This window comes from Salvelinus alpinus, chromosome 31 (assembly GCF_045679555.1).
Source record: "Salvelinus alpinus chromosome 31, SLU_Salpinus.1, whole genome shotgun sequence".
NCBI lineage: Eukaryota > Metazoa > Chordata > Actinopteri > Salmoniformes > Salmonidae > Salvelinus > Salvelinus alpinus.
In genome coordinates, this window is record NC_092116.1 from 7,512,582 (window position 1) to 7,538,014 (window position 25,433).

The window sequence follows — 25,433 nt, forward strand, 5'->3', positions numbered from 1 at the left end:
ACCTGTGGTTTTCTTTTGGTCATTGCTAATTTAAAGCATTAGCAGGTATTAATGGGTCTAATAACCAAATCACAGATGCTTTGAATACCACCCGGTTAACATTTAATCCACTTATCACTTTAACATGCTCGGAATTCCACTGAGAAATTACAATAGTGGCTGTTTATAATTGGAGAATTGACATTGTTGAAGAAGTCCATCTTTTCTTTTACATCCATTCAACCCCCCCACAACCCCATTTCATATTCAAGTTGACAAATATGCCTCCCAGTTTCATGACTGCCTGTAATCAAGGTTTTAACCCAGAATAAATGTCAAATACAACCTTATCACTTTTTAACCACCAGCCTCGATGAAATCAGTATCAACCAAATGACCTGTGCTATGGATATGATTACAGTTATTGCCCTATATTCCCATATTGACATAAAAAGGGCTTTATGTGTTGAACGCGTTCCCCCTGAGCATCCTTAGAACCTACAATGGCATTACAGTTTGCCCCCTTAGGTGCCTGCGCACATCGGCAAAAAAAAGAAAGCAGTAGGGCGGTGTATATTGACAACTTAACAGCCTTAGGATTCCTGCTTTAAAGTTATTTCCCAAATGTCCTTCCATACATTGGCATAACAAGCGTATGTGTGCGCGTTGTATATTGACCCTGTGTTCCAATCTGTCCCTCCAGGACCTAGCACCACCTGTACGGAGGACTCCTGCTACAATCAGGGCGTGTGTCTCCAGCAGTGGGAGGGCTTCTCCTGCGACTGCACCATGACGTCCTATGGAGGCTCCTTCTGTAGCGACCGTGAGTACAACGACCCCGCGTGTCGCCCACGTCACCGTGCTGGCTCGTGTGTATGTATGTCGTGTGAAGGTTGTGTGGTGTAGGGCTTCTGGTGGATCGTGTTGGCTTGGTTGCGTAGATGTAGGTGACGTAGGTGTTTATATGTCGTGTTTGGTTTTGTAGTCTCTTTTAGGTCTAATGTTTGCTAACTCTTTAGCGCTTCCCTAGTGGGCACATGGAGAGATTTACGCTTGTTTGTACGAGAGAGAGTTGACATTCTATCCATGTCCCCTACAGGCTAAATGAATCTAGAACCGGGACAGAGGGACAAGGTCCAAGGTTAATAGAGCAGTGGGCCTACTGCTTTGTCAGCTTGTTAAGGAGGGAAGCTCAAATCCATAATCAATTGACCTCCCTCTCCCTTCAAACCCCCTTTGAACACTCCCTCGTAACTTGCCTATGACACGTTTGAGGGTGGAAAAATGTGCCTAGCTGAGGGAGTTGTGTGTTGTTTGTGTAGTCAACGTTCGTTAGAGAGACTATGATTGGCTATGACAGTCAGGCGCTGATTAGGACCAGGCTGTGGCAGTGGGTTCGCTCCAGGAAGAGAGAGAAAAGGGGGACGAGGCAGAGGAAGAGAGGAGGACGATAACGTCTGCCTGTGAACGACAGCCACGCTGAGATAAACAGAGATCCCATCCCTAGCTCCTTGAAAGATAAGAGGGTGAGAGAGGGGAGGAGGGGGGGAGAGGCACGCTGATGCCTTTGCTCTCCTTGCTCTGCTCAGAGACCGTGGGGGTATTAGTAAGTTTAATATCCTGATTTCTTTAAAGATTGGAGAGATAGGCGTGTGTGGCACTGAGCCAGCATGAGGCCTCGCACTACTTGCTCGAAACGCCCAGAACCGGCCACGGAAGCTAGTGAGCGTATGTGTGTGTGTGTTTGTGTGTGTGTGTGTAGAGAGAGAGATGAGAGAGTGATCCCTCCAGCAGCCAGCCCTACTGTAGGTCTCTTCACATTTACAAGCAACCAAAATATCTCCCAGAGATCAAGCTCATTCTATAGCAATGGCTACCACGTGACATAGCACGCAGTAAAACATTGTTTCAAGTCTATTCGCCAACCCCCTAACCAAGAGAATATCGACGTGACATTAGTTTGTCTAATCGTATCCTCTAAAGTGCTGAGACGGGCAAGGCAGTGACTGAGGACTGAGGACTAACACTGAGGGAGTCATTTAGTTCTGATTAAACCAGTCATATGGACTGAATGTCTAATGGTAGTCTTCCATCAATCGCTTGTTTCCAACTGACACAGAACACAGAACACAGAACACAGTCACCAGACCACTAGACCTAGCTAATAACCTTGTCTCTTTGTTTACCGACCATTGCTTTTGCTGTGAAGGAACATTTAAAAAAATTATGAAGTACAATACTTCTTTTTCAAGGGCAAGGGCTTTTTTTTCAGCAAATTTGATTTTAAGACGTTGTATAAGTGATGTCTGGCTCAATTGACTAATGGTAGGTCTTTTTCAGGAATGCTCAGACGCATTCGTTAAACTGAGAGTATTATTGGCTGCTGGCTAGGTCTCCCCTCTCCCCTCACTTTTTATAAGGTTGAATATTTGCATGCTCTGCTGGGTACCACTGTTGTATTCCTGTCTGTGTTTCTTCCGTAGCCCCACAATTAGCGTCTCTTCATTCTAAAAAGCCGAAGAGTCTTCCTTTACTGCCATCTTTGAGAAGAGGCAAATTAATCTTACTTTCACTTGAACATACCCGTTCTCAATGGTGTTCAGGTGCCTGCTCTATCACGTTATTCTTCCAGCACAGAAGTCTATCCAACCTTGTTACGATGTTTTGAAGACTTCTATCCTTCAGCTATCTTGGCTTATATAACACTGTTTTGAAGACTGAATGTGTCACTTTTCAAGGAATTTTCCTTCAAGCATCTGCACCAATACAAGGTAGGAGTGTGTACGGCCGAGCCACTGACGTTCTCCAGCTCTTTGTGCCTGTACATACCATTGTGAATTCCAAAACAGTAATGGTTTAGAAGTGTATAGTGACTGCTTTGAAGACATGTTTGGTTTACAATGGACTCTTAATAGGGCATGTTTCTTCTCCTGGACTTGCTTTATAATCCATATCTCATTGTTGTATGTGTCCACAAATAACTGGCTAGCCATTGGTTTGAAAATAAAAACTTTTTCACCGATAACATGTATTATGCTTTTCAAAGACTTAATTGATGAACATTTGAACAGCTTTTAGGGCATCTAAAGTTGATGATTACTTTAAACACACATGACATTCACCCAGGCATCCTCAGCAGTGCCATCTCAAGTTATTTTAGGTGATTTTAAAGCTGGACACCTGCAGTTACTCCTTTGCTCAAACGGAGCTAGTGTATGTTTAGTATTCTACGGTGCGCGCGTGTGTGTGTGTGTTTAGTATCCTGCAGAGTGTGTGTGTGTGTGTGTGTGTGTGTGTGTGTGGTCCCTGATGGTGCGTTTTTGGTGCATAAAGGGTCGGTCTGGGGCGTACTCTGCTGCAGCTGTGCAGGTGGCCTCTCTGTATCCATCCCATTCAACTGAGAGAACGGACGTGTCTGATCTGAAGGCAGCTAGGTTGAAATGTACCTGATAATAAAATGCATCTCACAAGCACCGCTACACACGTGACTGCGCTCTTGATCACATGCACACCATCAGTCAAAGACTAGCAATTATGTTATCTAACCGTTCCACACAGTTGCATACTGAGACATACACACACACACATCGACCCCCACTGCTCCCCTTTCCACCCACCCACACACATCCCCTTACCGGCCCTAAAAAGATTGAATTCAATTGAATTTCCCTCAAAGAAGAATAAAGAATTAGAATAGGAAAGGCAGGCCATTTTCACTGCAGCCAGAGTCTTAAATTAACATAATGATTCTCCCTGGCCCGCTCCCCCTGCTCTTTGTGGCTGTCCAGACCCTCTTGTTGGCTGTAAAGAGGAGCGAGGCCTGAACTGTGGGAGCCAGTGTGTGTGTGTGTGTGTGTGTGTGTGTGTGTGTGTGTGTGTGTGTGTGTGTGTGTGTGTGTGTAAGACCCCCACCCGGCGCACTCTATCACTTCAGCCAGATGGCTGCAGAGGAGATGAGCCTCGCTCAATTTGAAAGGGGTGGGCAAGACTCCCCCCCCTACACACACACTGGTTGGTAGAGAGGCAGATGCACAGCGAGATAATATTCATTTCTTTCCGTCTCCTTACTTTGGGCAGGAGAGGCTTCTTTTCTAAATGATCTTCAAATTTCAAGATTGCACTCAATTATAATCCTACGCTAGCATGGATGTCAAAAAGCATTTGTTGCTCCACTCACTGTTTATGAATATATATGAGGCATATGAATGTTTACTGCAAAACTGCCGGGAGAGACTGCTGTTGTAAGCTATTTACCACACGATATTTGACAGTGATGGTTATAATTTTAGGATTTAGGATTTTTATTAGGATCCCCATTAGCTGGTGCCAATTAGCCAGTGCCAATAGTCTTCCCACAAACTCCTTTAAATGCCACGGAAACACAACGCCTGGACAAAAACAACACATGTAGACCTTTTTAGGGTTGAATTATATTCCTGGTATTTTGCAAATGTTCCATCCCAAGAATAAATCACTTTTCTCTTACCCACCAAACCGTAAGTGTCATTCAAATGCATTATAAAGCATATAAATATGTCTGGATTTGATTGGAGCTTTGATCAGCATGAAAATTCAAACCTGATGCTACCGGAGCCTGATGAGCCATAGATGAAATACATGTTATGAGCCCTACATGAAGGACTATTGATTCTGCCGTTATCCAATACATACTGTATATGATATAGGCTACCGCACATTACGCACGATAGAAAAACATAGAAGCCCATACTGTAGATGTACTGTCCCTAGCTATATGCTCTCTTGGGTAAATGAATGAAACTAGCTCAAGTAGGCTAATCTTTTTTAGTGTGAACTGTATTACTGTATTGCATTGTACTGTATTACTGTATATGGACAGGAATTAGGCACATCGTTCAAACCATGATAAAGCAGAAGAGAACATGTGATTCTGGTGCAGCACATGCGGACTACAAAGTTACAAGTATAGGCTTTGCGAATTTTATTCGAATTTTGAAATATAATCGGGCCTATTTGTATAATTAGTAGGTGGACACATAAATGATATACCTTTCATAGTATTCCCCCTAATGTTATTAGCCTCCCTCCTCTTTCTCTCTCTCTATTGTTGCCTCATTCCTTCCTCGCTTTCAACAGTTAAATGAAATAAGTGTTGTTGTCCTTATCTTCATCATTCTAATGACACCCTTGAATAACATAGGACTAGAATTAGATGCAGAAGGCTTTAACTTCTCTTCACAAAGAGTGACTGGTTAGGGGTCTGAATAAATAACTGCTATAGCATACCACCATCGCGTGCTCGCTCTTCTTTTAAACTACCCACGAGTTCTATTGGTTGTATTTAACATTCAGCAAAAAAAGACCTTGGGTCCCTCTTCGAATAGCCTATTGGTATAAGAAATGCTAAAAAAAAAATATATAGATTTCCAACAAGCTTTTCTAGTCTAGCTTTTCCTGCTTGGGACTCCAAGAGCTAAGTAGCATTGTTTAAGGAGAGGCCTGCGGAGCACAGGTGCGTGCGTATTGCGCAAGAGACAGAGGCTATAAGTTAGAAGCTTATTATGCATAACCCATCATTAATTTGCTAAATATAAGGCTCATACTGCATTGAATGTATTACCTGAAAGAGTTAGTCCAGGACATCTATATATAGGGCTAGATATCAATCTAGAACAGGATTCACTATTTTGGATGCAATTGGAGTTGACGGAGTGAGTGCGCGCGTGCACTGATTTTAAAGCAACAATATTAGAGGGATGAGCTGTTTTAAACTCTGGAGTTACAATTACAATCTTTACAATTAAAACATCAAGGTGACCCCGAAAGCCAGATGGGAGATGGATAAATTAGACGCACATTTGGTCTTTATATTACTGTAGCATAGGCTAAGCTGCAGCAAATGCAGGCCTACCTGTCACCCAAAAAAAGTTTGGCAACTATTGAATGTCGTTTTATAAATATACAGATTCGCCTCCTGAGTGGCGCAGAGGTCTAAGTATCATCTCACCCTGATGAGATGATACTGTGGGTCTACATGCATTGTGAAGTGTGCTCCATACTGAGATGGGCTGTCTGTCTTCACCCTGAGCGTTGATTCATCATGCAGAGGCCGTAGAGAATCCAGATTTAGACGTCGCCTATAATTCAACAGTTCAATTTCACGCCACGCTGTTTATATCAATAACTATTATAATCTACCGGTTTCTCTCAGTTATTTATCCCAGGGAAAAGGGAGTGGTTTTGTAAATCCTGGTAAATCTCAGTAAACTGGGTTTCCCGCCATTCAACCCTAGTCCTATTGTCAAACAGAGAAAGAGTCCACCGTGTCATTTAGAGACGCATCCTGGTGGAGATCCTCCAGCGTTTATGTTCTGTAGAGGGGTGTTGTTGATGTTATGAGGGAGTTGCTCTGTTTGACAGACCCGCCATGTTGAGCTGGAGAGACTGACTCATATGGACGGCTGATATCTCTGTTGGATGAGCGTGTGGGGAGGAGAGACGCAACGGCAATTGGTTAACGTGCCGCTTCCACATGCCACCGCCCATGTTGTGCTCACACACACACACACACACACACACACACACACACACACACACACACACACACACACACACACACACACACACACACACACACACACACACACACACACACACACACACACACACACACACACACACACACACACACACACACACACACACACACACACACACTCAGTGAGCAAACTTGTATTATTCAGAGGAAGTGTCAGGTGATTGACTGGTCCATTTGTCTGTGCATAGCGTATAAGTGGAGCACTTGTTATTCTACAGTTTAAGTAACTGACTCAGACAGCACCGTTTGGAAGTGCATGCAATTTGTTGCTTAGGTTTCAGCTTTCTGTGCGCGTGGGTGGTTGTCTGTGCATGTGTGCGTGCATGTCTACACCATATCATCCTAACCTGATGTTGCTATCTCTTAATTTCCTCCCACACATGTTTATCTCTACGGTTCTCAGGTGGCGTGTACGTAGCGCTTGTTAGGAATGACAAGCCTGGCCTTGTTAGTCACTGGTGTTGAGGGGATCCTTTTGTTTTGCAGCCGCTCATGGATTTGATGACCTGTTGTTTTTCCACTCTCAGTCCTTCAGGGATAGCATCAATGGAGAATACTTTGTGTGGTGTGTTTGTGCGTGCGCGGGTTCAGTTATGCCTGTACGTGTGTTTGCATGGTGCAGTGTTTTAATGAAGCCGGCTGCTTGTGCGCCGTGCCTTCTAGCATACTAAATGTGCCGCCTGTCGGTCAGCAATACCCCAGTTCTGAGACTCACTTTTCTCTCCACCTTCTTCGCTCTTCCCTCCATCTCTCCCTGCCTCCACGGGGACCTCCAGCTTTCTCTCCTCAGTGAGCGTATTGTCATGAGTAGCCTGCTGGTGTAGAAGATGATTTGGGAGAGTGGTGATGTAGCTTACCCTGTGACATGTGCATAGACCCAGAATCAGTCCAGCTGGGCTAATAGTGGAGTCTATATGGTCTATAGGGAAAAGATTGGTAGTAACAGCCTTTTAACAGCAATAACTCACACAAACCAGCAGCAGCATCACTCTCTCCCTCTCAGCAGTTTCTCTCTCTTGATCAGAGTTGATTATTGAGATGCATGCAGCATCATGCCTTGCTGACAGGAGTCGTTGACTGATCATCGCTGGGTCTCATTCCCCTCCAACTAAACTGGGACGTCTCTCAAAGTGGCCAATCTTCTCCTGAGAGGCCTGAAATGAAATGGATTCATTCGAGAGGTCAGATCTCTCGTCTCTGTCTCTGTCATTTGAAATGCGAGCCGAACATTTGTAGCCGTACTCTATTCAGATGAAGGTCAATGCGACCTTAATGTGGAACGCAGAGCCTGGACACTCGTTGGCAAAAGAGAGTATAAAGAGATATTATTAGTATTGTCTGTGTCCATCTTCCCCTTTTAAAAACAGAATAGTGAACACTGAAGACATTAGTAGGCAGGGTTGTGAGTCAGAAAGCCGCTCCCCCAGAACCCCTGACCCAATAAAGACACACTTCTCACCAGATCTGTGTAAAGGGATTAGCACCATCACACCCGCAATCTCTTTCTTTTTCTTTCTTTCTTTCTTTCTTTCTTTCTTTCTTTCTTTCTTTCTTTCTTTCTTTCTTTCTTTCTTTCTTTCTTTCTTTCTTTCTTTCTTTTCACTCTCTTTCTGTCCTCACTCCCCTCTTCTCTCTCCCTCTCTCTCTCTCCCTCTCTCTCTCTCCTGTTTCCCTCCTCATCTCGTTGTTGTTGTTATTATTCCTGCCGCTGGTCATGTCTTTTCCAGTGCATTCGTTAGACGGGGGCGCCCGCACCCAGCAATTATCAAACTGCTCATTTGGCGGAAAAACGCGGCGTGGACCACTCGTAATTGCGTGGCTGTAGTTTTTAAAGGACTGTGAATACAACCAACACAAACTTTGTATTGCGAGAATCTTTTAGAACCCCAAAAATCTGCAGCGAAGGGGTCACTATCATGGTGACTTGGCAGGTTAGCAAAGCTAGCATCAGTCCAATCGTGTTCTTGGAGTACACGGCTGAACGCTGACCTCCAATCAAAAAGGCCCAGGGTCTAGGCTCCTCTGTCTGGCTTTGTGACGAAATGGAATGAAATGGTGGCGATTTACAAGTCACCATGGCATAATTACTAAACTGATTGCTTCTTAACCGTAACACGTATTAAAGTGCAATAAATGGCGGAGGTAATTGCTTCAAGACCCCCTCCTCCACTCCACTAGTGATATCAAAGGCATAGCGTTTCACTACACAGTGAAAAGGAGAAGAAGGGAGGGAAGAGAGACGGAGGAGAAAAAAAATGAAAAGGGTGTAAGAAAACAGCGGGAAAGCAATTATTTCTAGGAGCACTCGGCTCGCATGTGTTATATTAGTCAATTGCGTTTGTTGCGGTTTGTAGATCACAGCGTCAAACTTCTGATTAGTGAGAGTGCCAGAGCTGGATGGCTGTCGTGACACGGTGTGTATGAATACTACATACACGCATGTGCCTGCACACACACACACACACACACACACAGTCCATTCTGTGGCTAAGGATGGGGTAGACAATTTTTTTCATTATGTGTGTGCTTTCTCGCCTTAAAATTCTACCTGAGCATTAGATGGGAATATCAGGCAAAGAAACCCTCATCATTTCAACCACTCAAGGCTTCTCTAGTTCTTCAATTCCCTGCATTTTTGCCATGTTACAGGATCGTGGATATTTGACATTACTTTCTACAGAAACAAACTTTCATGTGCCTTAATTACAAACTCGTATAGATTCTGTAAATATGAACAAAATGTTAAATTACGAGCCTAGTTTAACCAAGGAGAAAGCACTTACCTATATAAGGAGAAAGACATGATCCTTCCTGGCTAGCCATGATTGGCTGAGATAATGGAGTTGGACATGCCAAGAGATGAGTCCTGATTGGTCTGTCACGTCACAGGCTTCTGTCCATAACTGTAACTGAGGACTTGGTGGACTGTATATTCTTCAGGTTAGGTCATGTGCTCGCTCCCGAGAGCTGGTAAGGTCAATGATGACAAGACAGAGAATTACAGTCGTACAGTGTTTTGTACACTCAGTGTGTACATGATACAATCTCTAATTCACTATACTAGAAACAATATGCATGTAATAATAACATGGCAGTAATGGCTTACTGCTATACAAGACAATAGAGCGCCAGACAACGTGACTCCCATAATTAGAGATCAAAGGGGCGCTGACGCACACGTTCTACAAAACAGAGCACCGTAACAGGGCTACAACTGCAGAATTAAATACAGGATGGCTGGAACTCTGTAGCTTGACTTCTCTCACTTCCCTTCAACGTCTTCCCTTAGCAGGAGATCGCCAAGCATGATCTGCTCCACTTCACCTGTCCTATCGCTCTGATATGATGAACTTCTATCTGTTCTACTACAACTACTATTTCTCCACGGCCTTTCTTACCACAGCAGACTGGGGGTTTCCCTGGTGAGTACTGTCTATAGATCATCTTTGCCACCGAAGATTTTTGGAAAGATATAGCTATGGACAACGGCAAAAGGGTTACTACAGCCCTCAAAAACATTGCTGCCCTGAATTTTACTGGTGCTATCGACAAAGCGACTACTTTCTGGAGGACAATGACATGCTGACGCGCATGCGTTTACGTGTGAATTCTTAAAGAGATGGGTGTGACTAAGGCTTAATAGGGTGTGAACATTGCTGCCTAGCATAAACGTGCTGAAAATCTTTCAAGGCAGCATCATTTCCCCACGTTTCCTGCAACAACAGTGTATGATATACCATTTTGAAAACCTGAGTCTGTACATTAATTATTATGATTTCTTTTGGTATTTTGCCCCCTTTTTCTCCGCAATTTTGTGATATCCAATTACGATCTTGTCTTTTTGCTGCAACTCCCCAACAGGCTCGGGAGAGGTGAAGGTCGAGTCATGCGTTCCATCGAAACGTGACCCACCAAATCACGCTTCTTAACACCCGCCCGCTTAACCCAGAGGCCAGCCGCACCAATGTGTCAGAGGAAACACAGTTTAACTGACGACAGAGGTCAGCCTGCAGGTGCCCGGCCTGCCACAAGGGGTTGCTAGAGTGGAATGATAGAATGTAAAGCCCCCCTGGCCAAACCCTCCCCTAACCCGGACGACGCTGTGCAAATTGTGCGCTGCCCTATGGGATTCTCAGTCACGGCCGGTTGTGACACACCCTGGGATCAAACCCAGGTCTGTAGTGATGCCTTAAGCACTGCGATGCAGTGCCTTAGACCTCTGCGCCACTCAGGAGGCGAATCTGTATATTTATAAAACGACATTCAACAGTTGCTAAATCCCTTTTTTGACTTATATAATAATGATATGTACCCATTAATTCTTGAAAATATAACTTACAGTATAAATGCCTCATGAGCTTACTTCAACTGTTGTACCCCATCAGAATCCAAAATATAAGCTTGTTTTAGTCCAATGTTTGTAAACAAAATAAATGGTAACATACACTGTAAAGCCTCAAAACATAGTTACAATATTCATTTTGACATCATAGATTTTTTTACATTTATTTTGTATTTAACCTTTAATTAACTAGGCAAGTCAGTTAAGAACAAATTCTTATTTACAATGACGGCCTACACCAGCCAAACCCGGACGATGCTGGGACAAATGTACGCCGCCGTATGGGACTCCCAATCACAGCCGGTTGTGATACATTGAGATGCAGTGCCTTAGACCGCTGCACCACTCGGGAGCCATAGATGGCCATAGATGGCCAGTCATTGCATCCATAGCTCTGTGTATGAATTTTAGATTGGTTACATTTCTCTAGCCTCATCCCTCAGCTTTATACCGAAACGGTGGCAGGGAAGATCCACTATGTTTCAACTGCTGATTGGCCCTTTAAGCTCACATATAGGTGTTGTGTCACATTTGGGAGGCTGTCCAGATTCAAGGTTGCTTGCCACTGCATTATATTAAATAAATAAAAATAATATGTTTTAAGTGTGCATCTGTACAGAAAATAGCTCTTTCACTGTTGTGATTAGGTTCATAGAAATGGGATCGGTGATCAACTCGTACAACCAAAATTGCAAAAATTACTGTTGATTTCATTAATTTGCTTTTGGGGAGTGGGCTCAATTATCGAGTATTGTTTCTAGAGCAGTAAAGGGAGAGAACCAGAACTTTATAGTCTTCCCTTGCGTCACTTCCACATTCACCTGTTATGACCCTCTATACGATATTTTACCGATTTGATTTTTCGCCGTCGCCGACAAGCACCTGTCTACAGTCACTGACAAGCGCTTATCTACAGCATACGCAAACGGCCGATACAGGCGGATTCAGTGGAATGCTACACAGCCCATGCAACAACAACAAAAAGTTTATATCGTAAACACACAGTGTTTTATTGAATAAACGTGACGTCACCAACCTCAGAGTGATGATACAATGGCAATATGAACTCATGGCTGTTCATATTGAGAAAGAAATGATTGAGAGCTTTCATAATTTCTCCTCTTTTTCCCCTCTTTCCTTTTTGTCGCTTCAAGCATTTTGTTGAGCCCCCCCCTCCTACACACCAAACGACACATACGCACGGCGTAACATTTACTCACACAGGTGCAGCTGGTTAGCGTGATTGAGAATACTCCCAGCACACCGTGACGTCCTGTTAATGCCATTATTTGCAGAAGGAAGAGACATGAGCCACAGAACACAGGTCTTTACAAATCTCATATTAAATATATAAATACGTCTCCGCAAGAATGCGACTGAAATTGAATTGCCGCTTCAACCTCTCGAGTTAATAGGTATTATGTTTATGGAATACATTGCGGTGCTATCATGCCCAGCGTATTAAGTAGCTGTACAGTATGTACCTACCACAAGCAAACATTGATGACACTACAGCACAGTAGCTCCCCCTAGAAAGAATATACAGTGGTGGTAGCTAATGTTCTTTACACTAATATTACTTACTTCTAGGCCCAATGCCGTTGTCTTCTTATCCAACTCTTTTGTCATAGATTCAGAGCTCTTTAACGCATTTGAGGTCACTAGACTGTATATGCTTCAAAGGATACCAGGGTGATTCCACGCCAGTGTGACCCAAAAATGTTTTGGGTATCTCAGATTGTTCTGGCAATTTTCACAGAAAGTTCATTTGGAGGAAGGATTTTAATATTTCTATTGCAAACAATTTAAGGAAAAAAATCATCACGAAAGTGGCAATTTGGACCTATGCCTCTTCTAAGACCCTATGATCTGTGAACCGTACTTGATACAGACAACATCTTGGTGATATTATACTCCTTAATGTGCTTTAAACCATGGTGTATGTCTAGATTCTGAAAAACACATGTTCACATTAACTTATTAAACATTAAGAATATGAATATCTCAAAAGTACCCTTTTTGATATAGTGCATTTTTAGACATTGTTTAAAACAATATACTCTAAGAGTGCATCACGTTTCCAGAGTGGGCTGTCTGCTACTTTTGAAGTAATGATACAATTATATGAGCACCACCTACACAGTGAATGGGAAAATGGATTCAAATGGAACTCCCTCTGCTGGTGATTTGCTGAATGTGCAATCCTAAAGGAGGGTTGCGATTGGTTAATGACCTATAATGTTAATTGCTATGTATAAAATGGGTCAAATAAATAAAAAAATACCGGAGAGTTTATTGTTCCTAATAATATGTCTAAAGATAAGAAAAAAAAACTAAAAGGATGCTTTTGCCATATTAACATGAATATGTGTTATGTTGACTAAAGTCATGTGAAAAGTTGTATTTCAGAATCTAGACATACTCCTTATTTTGGAACACACTATGAGGAGTATCATGTCACCAATATGTTGTCTGTGTCATGTACATTTCACCGAGCATAGGGGTCTTACTGGAGGCATGTATAGCTCTAAAAAGGGACGAAATTGGTCACTTTAATCGACATTTTCTCAAATTGTTCGTGATACAAATGTAAAAAGCATACAGGGCCTTCAGAAAGAATTTACACCTCTTGACTTTTTCCACATTTTGTTGTTACAGCCTGAATTTAAAATGGATTAAATTGCGATTTTGTGTCACTGGCATACACAGAATAAACCGTAATATTAAAGTGGAATATATATAGTATATATATATTAAAAAATATATATATTTTTACAAGTGGATTAAAATTGCAAGCTGCAATGTCTTGAGTCAATAAGTACTCAACCCCTTTGTTATGGCAAGACTAAATAAGTTCAGGAGTAAAAATGTGCTTAACAAATCACATAAGTTGCATGGACTCACTGTGTGCAATAATAGTGTTTAACATGATTTTTGAATGACTACCTCATCTCTGTACCCCACACATACAATTATATGTAAGGTCCCTCAGTCGAGCGGTGAATTTCAAGCACAGATTCAACCACAAAGAACAAGGAGGTTTTCAAATGCCTCGCAAATAAGGGCACCTATTGGTAGATGAGTAAAAATAAAAACAGCAGACATGAAATATCCCTTTGTCCATGGTGAAGTTATTAATTACACTTTGGAAGGTGTATCAATACACCCAGTCACCCAGCAAAACAGTTGCTGGAGAGAAAGGAAACCGCTCAGGGATTTTACCTTGAGGTCAATGGTGACTTTACAACAGTTACATAGTTGAATGGCTGTAATAGGAGAAAACTGAGGATGGATCAACAACATTGTAGTTACTCCACAATACTAACCTAATTGACAGTGAAAAGGGAATAAAATTATTACAAAACAAGCATCTTGTTTGCAACGAGGCACTAAAGTGGCAAAGCAATTCACTTTTTATCCTGAATACAAAGTGTTATGTTTGGAGCAAATCCAATACAACAGATAACTGAGTACCACTCTCCATATTTGCAAGCATGGTGGTGGCTGCATCATGTTATGGGTATGCTTGTAATTGTTAAGGACTGGGGGGGTGGGGGGGGGTTCAGGGTAAAATAAACGGATTGGAGCTAAGCACAGGCCAAATCCTGGAGGAAAACCTGGTTGTTTGCTTTCCACCAGACACAGAGAGATACATTTCAGCAGTGCAATAACCTAAAACACAAGTCCAAATCTACACTGGAATTGCTTACCAAGATGACATTGAAAGTTACTGAGTGGCGTAGTTACAGTTTTGACTTAAATCTGCTTGAAACTCTGAAGCATGACTTGAAAATGGCTATCTACTAATGATTAACAATCAACTTCACAAAGCTTTAAAAAAATATATTTAAATATGCAAATATTGTACAATCCAGTTGTGCAAAGCTCTTACAGACTTACCCAGAAAGACTCACAGCTGTAATCGCTGCAAAGGTGATTCTAACATGTACTGACTCAGGGAAGTGAATACATATAAATGAGATATTTCTGCATTTCATTTTCAATACATTTGCCAACAATTCTAAAAACATGTTTTCACTTTCTCATTATTGGGGTATTGTGTGTAGATGTGTGACTAAAAAAAAAACTGTCAAACACAACAAAATGTGAAATAAGCAGAGAGGTATGAATACTTTCTGAAGGCACTGTTAAAAAAAACACATTTTCCCCCAATTAAGTTTCTATGTGAGAATTGCCAGAACAATCTGAGATACCAACAACATCCACGCTGGGATAGAATGTCCACACCATTGGCTCTCCGTGGCTGTTGTTCCTTCTCTAATGGTTTCCTTTCCTGTTCATGATGGAAATGACAAGTGATCTCCCCAGTAAGGAAGGGGCTGGCAAAGTCCACCCAGTGCGGTGCCTTAGTGATTAAGCCAATGGCTGGAATAGCACAACTCCACTGCAGGAGGGAAACCCAAAGACAACAATATCCCTCCACAACTTCCTCCATCTATTCTTCCTTCCCTTTACCTCTCCCACTGGGCTGTCTGCTTTACCTGGTCGTCCTATGGTGATGTTGTTCCAAAGCTTCAATTAAAACGGCCTCTTGTGAGGGCTCTGTGCATCTCCACACAGCCATGAGCAAATCAATGCAACCCAATGTCTTGGTGGTCGAGCCGACACAATACACAGATCAATGGACGCGTACACCAAGGCGTATAGGGGTTTAAAGGTATTCAGGAGAACATTGCATGCGATATACAGTTGAAGTCGGAAGTTTAAATACAATTAGGTTGGAGTCAATAAAACTAGTTTTTCAACCACTCCACAAATTTCTTGTTAACAAACTATAGTGTTGGCAAGTCGGTTAAGACATCTACTTTGTGCATGACACAAGAAATGTGTCCAACAATTGTTTACAGACAGATTATTTCACTTATAATTCACTGTATCACAATTCTAGTGGGTCAGAAGTTTACATACACTAAGTTGACTGTGCCTTTAAACAGCTTGGAAAATTCCAGACAATGATGTCATGGCTTTAGAAGCTTCTGATAGGCTAATTGACATCATTTGAGTCAATTGGAGGTGTACCTGTGGATGTATTTCAAGGCCTACCTACAAACTCAGTGCCTCTTTGCTTGACATTATGAGAAAATCTAAAGAAATCAGCCAAGACCTCAGAAAAAATATGTAGACCTCCACAAGTCTGGTTCATCCTTGGGAGCAATTTCCAAACGCCTGAAGGTAGCACGTTCATCTGTACAAACAATAGTACGCAAGTATAAACACCATGGGACCACGCAGCCGTCATACCGCTCAGGAAGGAGACACGTTCTGTCTTCTAGAGATGAATGTACTTTGGTGCAAAAAGTGCAAATCAATCCCAGAACAACAGCAAAGGACCTTGTGAAGATGCTGGAGGAAACAGGTACAAAAGTATCTATATCCACAGTAAAACGAGTCCTATATCGACATAACCTGAAAGGCCTCTCAGCAAGGAAGAAGCCTCTGCTCCAAAATCGGCATAAAAAATCCAGACTACGGTTTGCAACTGCACATGGGGACAAAGATGGTACTTTTTGGAGAAATGTCCTCTGGTCTGATGAAACAAAAATAGAACTGTTTGGCCATAATGACCATTGTTATGTTTGGAGGAAAAAGGGGGGTGGCTTGCAAGCCGAAGAACACCATCCCAGTTGTGAAGCACGGGGATGGCAGCATCATGTTGTGGGGGTGCTTTGCTGCAGGAGCAACCGGTGCACTTCACAAAATAGATGAAATCATGAGTAGGGAAAATGATGTGGGTATATTGAAGCAACATCTCAAGACATCAGTCAGGAAGTTCTACCAAATGGACAATGACCCCAAGCATACTTCCAAAGTTGTGGCAAAATGGCTTAAGGACAACAAAGTCAAGGTATTGCAGTGGCCATCACAAAGCCCTGACCTCAATCCTATAGAAAATTTGTGGGCAGAACTGAAAAAGCGTGTGCGAGCAAGGAGGCCTACAACCTGACTCAGTTACACCAGCTCTGTCAGGAGGAATGGGCCAACATTCACCCAACTTATTATGGAAAGCTTGTTTAAGGCTACTTGAAACGTTTGACCCAAGTTAAACAATTTAAGGCAATACTACCAAATACTAATTGAGTGTATGTTAACTTCTTACCCACTGGGAATGTGATGAAAGAAATAAAAGCTGAAATAAATCATTCTCTCTACTATTATTCTGACATTTCACATTTTTTAAATAAAGTGGTGATCCTAACAGACCTAAAACAGGGCATTTTTATTAGGATTAAATATCAGGAATTGTGAAAAACTGAGTTTAAATGTATTCGGCTCAGGTTAATGTAAACACTTCAAACACTCCGACTTCAACTGTACTTCCGCACATGCATATACACGCACTATGTCTGCGACTTAAACACACACTACACAAAAACATTACACATACTGAGACCGTCTAATCCACAGACATACACCCTGGGGTTTGGTTCAGGTATCATTTAGTGGTTGAGTGTTGTCTAATCCACAGACATACACCCTGGGGTTTGGTTCAGGTATCATTTAGTGGTTGAGTGTTGTTATGTGGTGTTCTGTGTCAGTGGTGTTGGTATCTCCACTGTCTGTTTGCTTCAGTGCAGTGACTTCGAGCCAGAGTGGGCCCAGACACGCAGAGGCAGAAAGTCATTAAGGAGGCTGTCTCTCTCTAGCCTGCTGGCCGACATAAACACACACAGGCGCACAGGCACCCCTCAATGTCTTCAGCCAGCCAGCCAAGCATAACCCTCATCAGAACAGTATTACTCGGTGTCCACTAGATGGCACAGCCTTGAAGTCAGTATATTGGCTTCATAGTAAAAGTCCATAAAAAAATAAAAATATTTTTTGGTCTTAATTTAAGGTTAGGGTCAAGCATAAGGATAGCAGTGTGGTTTAAAATCACATTTTAAGAAGATAAATTGTAGAAATAGGTAGGGTTTATGGCTGTGATAACTAGTGACGACTCATACGAATGGATACATTTGTATAATGACTCGCTGCTCACTGAGTCACGACGGTTCAGACAGTGTGAGCAGAAAGAGTTTGTCAGTGGAGCCACTGACAGCCTGAAATAATGGCTTTTGCTGTAGGGGAGTTTGGACTGGGACTATTAGTTATTATTAGATATCCTTCTTAGAATATGGGGTAGAATAAATATTGTCACCTTCCATGTAGCTTACCTACACCTTCTTTCTGCTGTCTTGGGTTCTTTTCTCTCTCTCACTCCCCCACTCAAACGCACATACCATTTAATACCCTGAAAGTCACTGTTGCCTTAGGATATCAGTCAGGAATCAGACGCTAACACATCCCGGCATTTTACGCTGAACAAAAATATAAACGCAACATGCAACAATTTCAGCTATTTTACTGAGTTGCAGTTCCTATAAGGACGTTAGTGAATTGGAAATAAGTTAATTAGGCTCTAAACTATGGATTTCACATGACTATGAATACAGATATGCATATATTGTTCACAGATACCATTTTAAAAAATTGTAGGGGCGTGGATCAGAAAACCAGTCAGTATCTGGTGTGACCACCATTTGTCTCATGCAGTGCGACATATCTCCTTTGCATAGAGTTGATCAGGCTGTTGATTGTGGCCTGTGGAATGTTGTCACACTCTTCAGTGGCTGTGTGAAGTTGCTGGATATTGGCGGGAACTGGAACACGCTGTTGTACACGTCGATCCAGAGCATCCCAAACATGCTCAATGGGTGACATGTCTGGTGAGTATGCAGGCCATGGAAGTACTGGGAAACGTTCATCTTCCAGGAAGTGTGTACAGATCCTTGCGACATGTGGCCTTGTATTATCATGCTGAAACATGAGGTGATGGCGGCGGATGAATGGCACTACAATTGGCCTCAGGATCAGGATTCATTCGCGAAAAGCACACTTCTCCAGCATGCCAGTGGCCTTCGAAGGTGAGCATTTGCCCACTGAAGTTGGTTAAGACACTGAACTGCAGTCAGGTCAAGACCCTGGTGAGCACGAGAAGCACGCAGAAGAGCTTCCCTGAGACGATTTCTGACAGTTTGTGCAGAAATTCTTCAGTTGTGCATTCCCACAGTCTCATCAGCTGTCTGGGTGGCTGGTCTCAGACGATCCCGCAGGTGAAGAAGCCAGATGTGATGGTCCTGGCTGGCGTGGTTACACGTGGTCTGCTGCAGTGGCGGTCAGTGCCGTTTATGATGAGGGAAGACGATTATTATTTTCATGAGCATGGCCTTAATTCTATTACACCATGTTGGATGACTGTCATTCATATTCCATTCATACTGTTCAATGGATAGGGGATAGGGTTAGGCTACTACATGATACTCAAATGTTCCCTATACCCATCATGAGGTTGCTACAACCTAGCCTATTAATGAAAGTTTACAATGTAGGAGCACACATGTTCGAGAGAGGAATTTGAGATGACAGACAGTGACACATGGATAGACAGTGACACATTCAATACCGCCTTTCACACTCTTGCCTGCATCTAGCTTATCTAGGGTGTAATCATTAGTCCAACAGTTGCAAACGAGAGTTGCTATTGGATAAATTCAGGTATTTTCATCCCCGTCTCGTTTGCTTCCGTTTAAGAAACGTTTTTCAACAGAATCGGCGGAATGAATACAAATCAAATCAAATCAAATCAAATCAAATTTTATTAGTCACATACACATGGTTAGCAGATGTTAATGCGAGTGTAGCGAAATGCTTGTGCTTCTAGTTCCGACAATGCAGTAATAACCAACAGTAATCTAACCTAACAATTCCACACTACTACCTTACACACACACACAAGTGTAAGGGATAAAGAATATGTACATAAAGATATATGGATGAGTGGTGGTACAGAACGGCATGGCAGATGCAGTAGATGGTATAGAGTACGGTATATACATATGAGATGAGTACTGTAGGGTATGTAAACATAAAGTGGCATAGTTTAAAGTGGCTAGTGGTACATGTATTGCATAAAGATGGCAAGATGCAGTAGATGATATAGAGTACAGTATATATACATATGAGATGGGTAATGTAGGGTATGTAAACATTGTATTAAGTGGCATTGCTTAAAGTGGCTAGTGGTACATTTTTACATAATTTCCATCAATTCCCATTTTTAAAGTGGCTGGAGTTGAGTCAGTATGTTGGCAGCGGCCGCTAAATGTTAGTGGTGGCTGTTTAACAGTCTGATGGCCTTGAGATAGAAGCTGTTTTTCAGTCTCTCGGTCCCTGCTTTGATGCACCTGTACTGACCTCGCCTTCTGGATGATAGCGGGGTGAACAGGCAGTGGCTTGGGTGGTTGTTGTCCTTGATGATCTTTATGGCCTTCCTGTGACATCGGGTGGTGTAGGTGTCCTGGAGGGCAGGTAGTTTGCCCCTGGTGATGCGTTCTGCAGACCTCACTACCCTCTGGAGAGCCTTACGGTTGTGGGCGGAGCAGTTGCCGTACCAGGCGGTGATACAGCCCGACAGGATGCTCTCGATTGTGCATCTGTAGAAGTTTGTGAGTGCTTTTGGTGACAAGCCGAATTTCTTCAGCCTCCTGAGGTTGAAGAGGCGCTGCTGCGCCTTCTTCACAACGCTGTCTGTGTGGGTGGACCAGTTCAGTTTGTCCGTGATGTGTACACCGAGGAACTTAAAACTTTCCACCTTCTCCACTACTGACCCGTCGATGTGGATAGGGGGGTGCTCCCTCTGCTGTTTCCTGAAGTCCACAATCATCTCCTTTGTTTTGTTGACGTTGAGTATGAGGTATGAGTATGAGGTTATTTTCCTGACACCACACTCCGAGGGCCCTCACCTCCTCCTACACCCCTGATCATAGCAGCCACGTTGTATTTATTCTAGCCTCTATGCACTTTCCTCCTCTCACCTTTTCCCTTCGTTTGTGGACTTCAATGAACAACACATCAGCTGTATGTGACCAGGTGAAAAAACCTTTCCAAGCCAAACCATGTCATAACTGCTACACACAGCCTACATCGTTGTCCCCATATTAGCTACAGTAACGTCCTAGTCAACATAGCTAATAGAACTAATGTGTTAGTAAACCCGCTACAATTATGCAGTAATGGTACAGTGTATAGTCAGTAAGCAGTTACACTGGCGGGCCCCGGTAGCAATAAATGAATAAAACCAAAAGCTTACCTTGACTTGGAAGAGTTCCAGTGTTGTGTTGGATATTCATAGCCAGCTAGCTAACATAGCATCCCTCTGTTTGAGCCGGGTGTTTGAGTAACTACACTAGCCAGCTGCATTTGCTAGCTAAGTGAAACTGAAAGCGGGGAAAAAAAATACTAAATCTCTCTTTCTCTCTCTCTCTCTCTTTCTCTCGCTTCTCCTTCATTTTTGAAGAAATTAATTTGTTGAAAACTGTTCAACTCTTCTCTTTCTCTCTTTGAGTCAGCTACTCACCACATTGTATCTACTGCAGTGCTAGCTAGCTGTAGCTTATGCTTTCAGTACTCGATTCATTATCTGATCCTTTGATTGGGTGGACAACATGTCAGTTCATTCTGCAAGAGCTCTGATAGGTTGGAGGACGTTCTCCGGAAGTTGTCATAATTACTGTGTAAATTTATGGAAGGGGGTGAGAACCAAGAGCCTCCTAGGTTTTGTATTGAAGTCAATGTACCAAGAGGATGGAAGCTAGCTGTCCTCTGGCTACACTATGGTGCTACCCTACAGAGTGCTGTTGAGGCTAATGTAGACCTTCATTGCAAAACAGTGTGCTTTAAATAAATAAAGATAAATCATTTGGTGACGTGAGTATATTTAGAATAGTTTTATCTAAAAAGGATCATTTTGCAATGTTTTACCATTTTTATTTTTATGAAATTCTCTGAGGAGGATGGTCCTCCCCTTCCTCCTCTGAGGAGCCTCCACTGGTCTGCTGTTGTGAGGCCGGTTGGACCTACTGCCAAATTCTCTAAAACGACGTTGGTACAGAAATTAACATTAAATTATCTGACAACAGCTCTGGTGGACGTTCCTGCAGTCAGCATGTAAATTGCACGCTCCCTGAAAACTTGAGACATCTGTGGCATTGTGTTGTCTGACAAAACTGCATATTTTAAAGGGGCCTTTTATTGTCCCCAGCAGAAGGTGCACCTGTGTAATGATTATCAGCTTGTTGATATGTCACACCTGTCAGACGGATGGATTATCTTGGCAAAAGAGAAATGCTCATTAACAGGGATGTAAACAGATTCATGCACAACATTTGAGAAAATTACGCTTTTTGTGCGTATGAAAAATGTCTGGGAAGTGACCAACACATTACATGTTGCGTTAAAATTGTTGTTCATAGATTACCAGGTTGGACACCCTCATCCCGCTCCTCTCCATGAGCTCATGAGCTGGATGATGGGACTCTGTCCCACCACCTCCCCTCCACTCCTCCCTGAAAAACCCCAGTCCTACTGTATCACTAAATCTGTAATGGAATCTGTAAGGTGTAAAACAAACAGCCATTTTAAAGGCTAGTGAGATCATAAATAATGGAGGCCAGGGCAAACGATAGAGAATCGATCTCTGTCGGGCCACCTAATATACATTGTGCCCCGTTTAATGTTTAACTGCACAGACCCAGCCAGTGACATTTTATAGGATTTTCTCTTTTCTTTTGGCCTGGGTAAATTCTTACACCATTTGCAGTTATTACAATCTGTCCGGAGAGCCTGAGAAGATTCCTATTGATATTTTGCTCCTTTTCACGAGCAGCGAGAGTACAGGCCTACTTATTTACTGGCGATGCTTGTAAACCGTAAAGTCTAGCCTTCAACTGGAATGTAGTTGGAACTGGAGCCTGTGCACTCTCCCAGTCTTGTTTGATTAAGGCCCTTTTCACTCGCCCAGATTTAATTGAATGGAGAGAAGTCATCATTCGAGTGTGTGTGTGGAATGAGGGCAGTGGGGGTTATTGTGTGTGTGTGTGGAATGAGGGCAGTGGGGGTTAGTGTGTGTGTGTGTGTGGAATGAGGGCAGTGGGGGTTAGTGTGTGTGTGCTCTTATTACAGCGGTGCACTCTGAGTAGGATGTCTCCTGCTGCATTATCAGTTCATATACATTGCTTTGATTTTTTGTCTCAAACAGATGAGTGGAGAGACAGAAAAAAAACACTCTTCTTTCAAAGTCACCCCTCTGCTGTCGAGGGAAAGTTAGACGCACTGTGGGAATATGAAAGAAACTCGGCTTTCTCTTCCTCTCACATAAAAAGAACGGAGATTCATGAAAATGAATCTTCAGTGACAGTCTTTGTTCTAACAGAAGAAATCCCTGCGTTGCGGTTTAATGCTGATATGGCATGACTCCAAATCCTAGGTACCTACATCATCATGAGATGAACATTCATCTGATTGATGCTTTTTTAGGAATTCCAAATCAAAACCAATCTAATGCAGCAAACTCCACCAAGGCATAAAATCAAACATGGATCAATGCTCTTTTTTTACCCACCCACTTTATTTCTTTTTAACTCTCCTATTAAGATCACTCTGAGAATACAGATGCCTCACAAGTCCTCAACTGGCAGCTTCATTAAATAGTACCCGCAAAACACCAGTCTCAACGTCAACAGTGAAGAGGCGACTCCGGGATGCTGGCCTTCTAGGCCTTCTGTTTCTCAAACTAGAAACTCTAATGTAGTTGTAACTCTAATGTCCTCTTGTTCAGTTGTGCACCGGGGCCTCCCACTCTTTCTATCCTGGTTAGAGCCAATTTGCGCTGTTCTGTGACGGGAGTAGTACACAGCGTTGTATGAGATCTTCAGTTTCTTGGCAATTTCTCACATGGAATAGCCTTCATTTCTCAGAACAAGAATAGACTGAGGAGTTTCAGAAGAAAGTTCTTTGTTTCTGGCCATTTTTGAGCCTGTAATTGAACCCACAAATGCTGATGCTCCAGATACTCAACTAGTCTAAAGAAGGCCCGTTTTATTGCTTCTTTAATCATCACGACAGTTTTCAGCTGTGCTAACGTAATTGCAAAATGGTTTTCTAATAATCAATTAGCCTTTTAAAATGACAAACTTGGATTAGCTGACACACAGCTCCTTTTGACACTTTTAGAACGCTGCAATACAGCTAGTCTCTCTCTCTCTCTCTCTGAAATATGGAAAGCCTCCTTTTCTTTTACAGTGTCTCCTTATTTTGTAATAGCCGAGACACTTCAGCGGCTGTAATCAGTAAAATGTAATACTCCGCCAGTAGATTTTAATTTCATTCCTGAGTACATTTGCCTGCTCCTTGTCAGATGTGTTCCATTTTTAACACACACTTCCCATTGAATCAGTGTCTCCTATCACTGTAATAATGATGGAATGGATCATGGAATGATTGATGAATGTTATTCATCACCACACACACTATTCTTGCAGTGCATTTGAGGATGAGAGAATCGATGTGAGATTGACGCACAGGCATTACAAAACAGCCCGATGTCCTTGAGCATGGAGAAAACGTATTATGTTGACAGTACAGACAGCGCTGTAGTATGAATATTTATTGGGTTGAACAATATACACAGAGAAACCTAACCCCTTTGGGAAGAATTATTTGAATCATCTGGCAAGATTGACATTGCAAACTCGTGGCAAAATCATTTATTTTGTACTCTTGGTAAAGGTTGCAGGACACATCATTATCAGGTGATTTTTACGATCTGTGGCCAGAATATTGTTTCATAGGTTTCACAATAGAAAAAATCTAAAATGTACCTTCCACCAAAAGTAGGAATCCGGTAGAATTTGTAACTGGCTGACAGGTCATTGACAGAGATGAATCTTAAGTGTTTCATCCCGTAGTGGGGTTTTTTGCCCGGAGGCGGAGGTGGGCTGGCCCTTATTTTCTGGCTGGGGCTTGTGCTTTAGTGTTGTATTATTCATTGGACAAATGCTTGTAAATAGAGTAGCCGCGGTGCGCACGGGGGCCGCCCAGTCAGCTTGTGTTTTAGTTTGGGCTCTGCTGGGGCCACCCCTGACAACATTTCCAACAGTAAGTGCTTTAAAAAGAAAGGGAGGTGGGGCGGTGGGGAGGAAAGAGAACAATAATGTGTAATAAAGTGCTGCGTCAACATTACGACCCCTAGCCTTACCCCTTAATAGCCTTGGCTGGGTTGTAAGGAAACAGGGTCTGAAAGCTCATTTTGAGCTGGACCCCTATGCAACACGGAGGAAAAAGTGCTTACTACGGCACAACGTATTATCTAATTTTGTCCCCTTGTCCACCCCGTCCTTACCTAGTTTGAGTTGTGTACATAAGCTGTGATGCCTAAGAGACCTCCCATGTCCCCTGCATTTTAGATGATGAGGCCATTAGAAGGCTTGTGTAAATGGTAATGCAGTCTGTTTCTTTCTTGTTACCTGCTTATAGAAAGGCAGGATGATTCAATGATCAAGGGAGTAGAGTGAGGGATAGGAAAAAATTGTGAGAAAGTGTGTGGGAGAAAGAGACTGAACGTAAGAGAGAGAGAGTAACAGAGTGAGAAAGAGGAGAGCGAATGGAGGCTCCCAGAGAGGTAACCCTAGAGAGATG

General features: G+C 42.6%; 1 protein-coding gene across 7 annotated transcripts in view; it reads left to right on the forward strand.

The window, feature by feature from the left end:
* LOC139561250 (neurexin-2-like) overlaps positions 1–25,433 on the forward strand; it is a 1,055,901-nt gene that overhangs the window by 591,963 nt on the left and 438,505 nt on the right. For all 7 annotated transcript variants that reach the window (XM_071378226.1, XM_071378233.1, XM_071378230.1 and 4 more), the window contains one exon: positions 683–802. In XM_071378226.1, the coding sequence (XP_071234327.1) occupies positions 683–802 (120 nt within the window). The remainder of the gene's footprint in view (positions 1–682; positions 803–25,433) is intronic.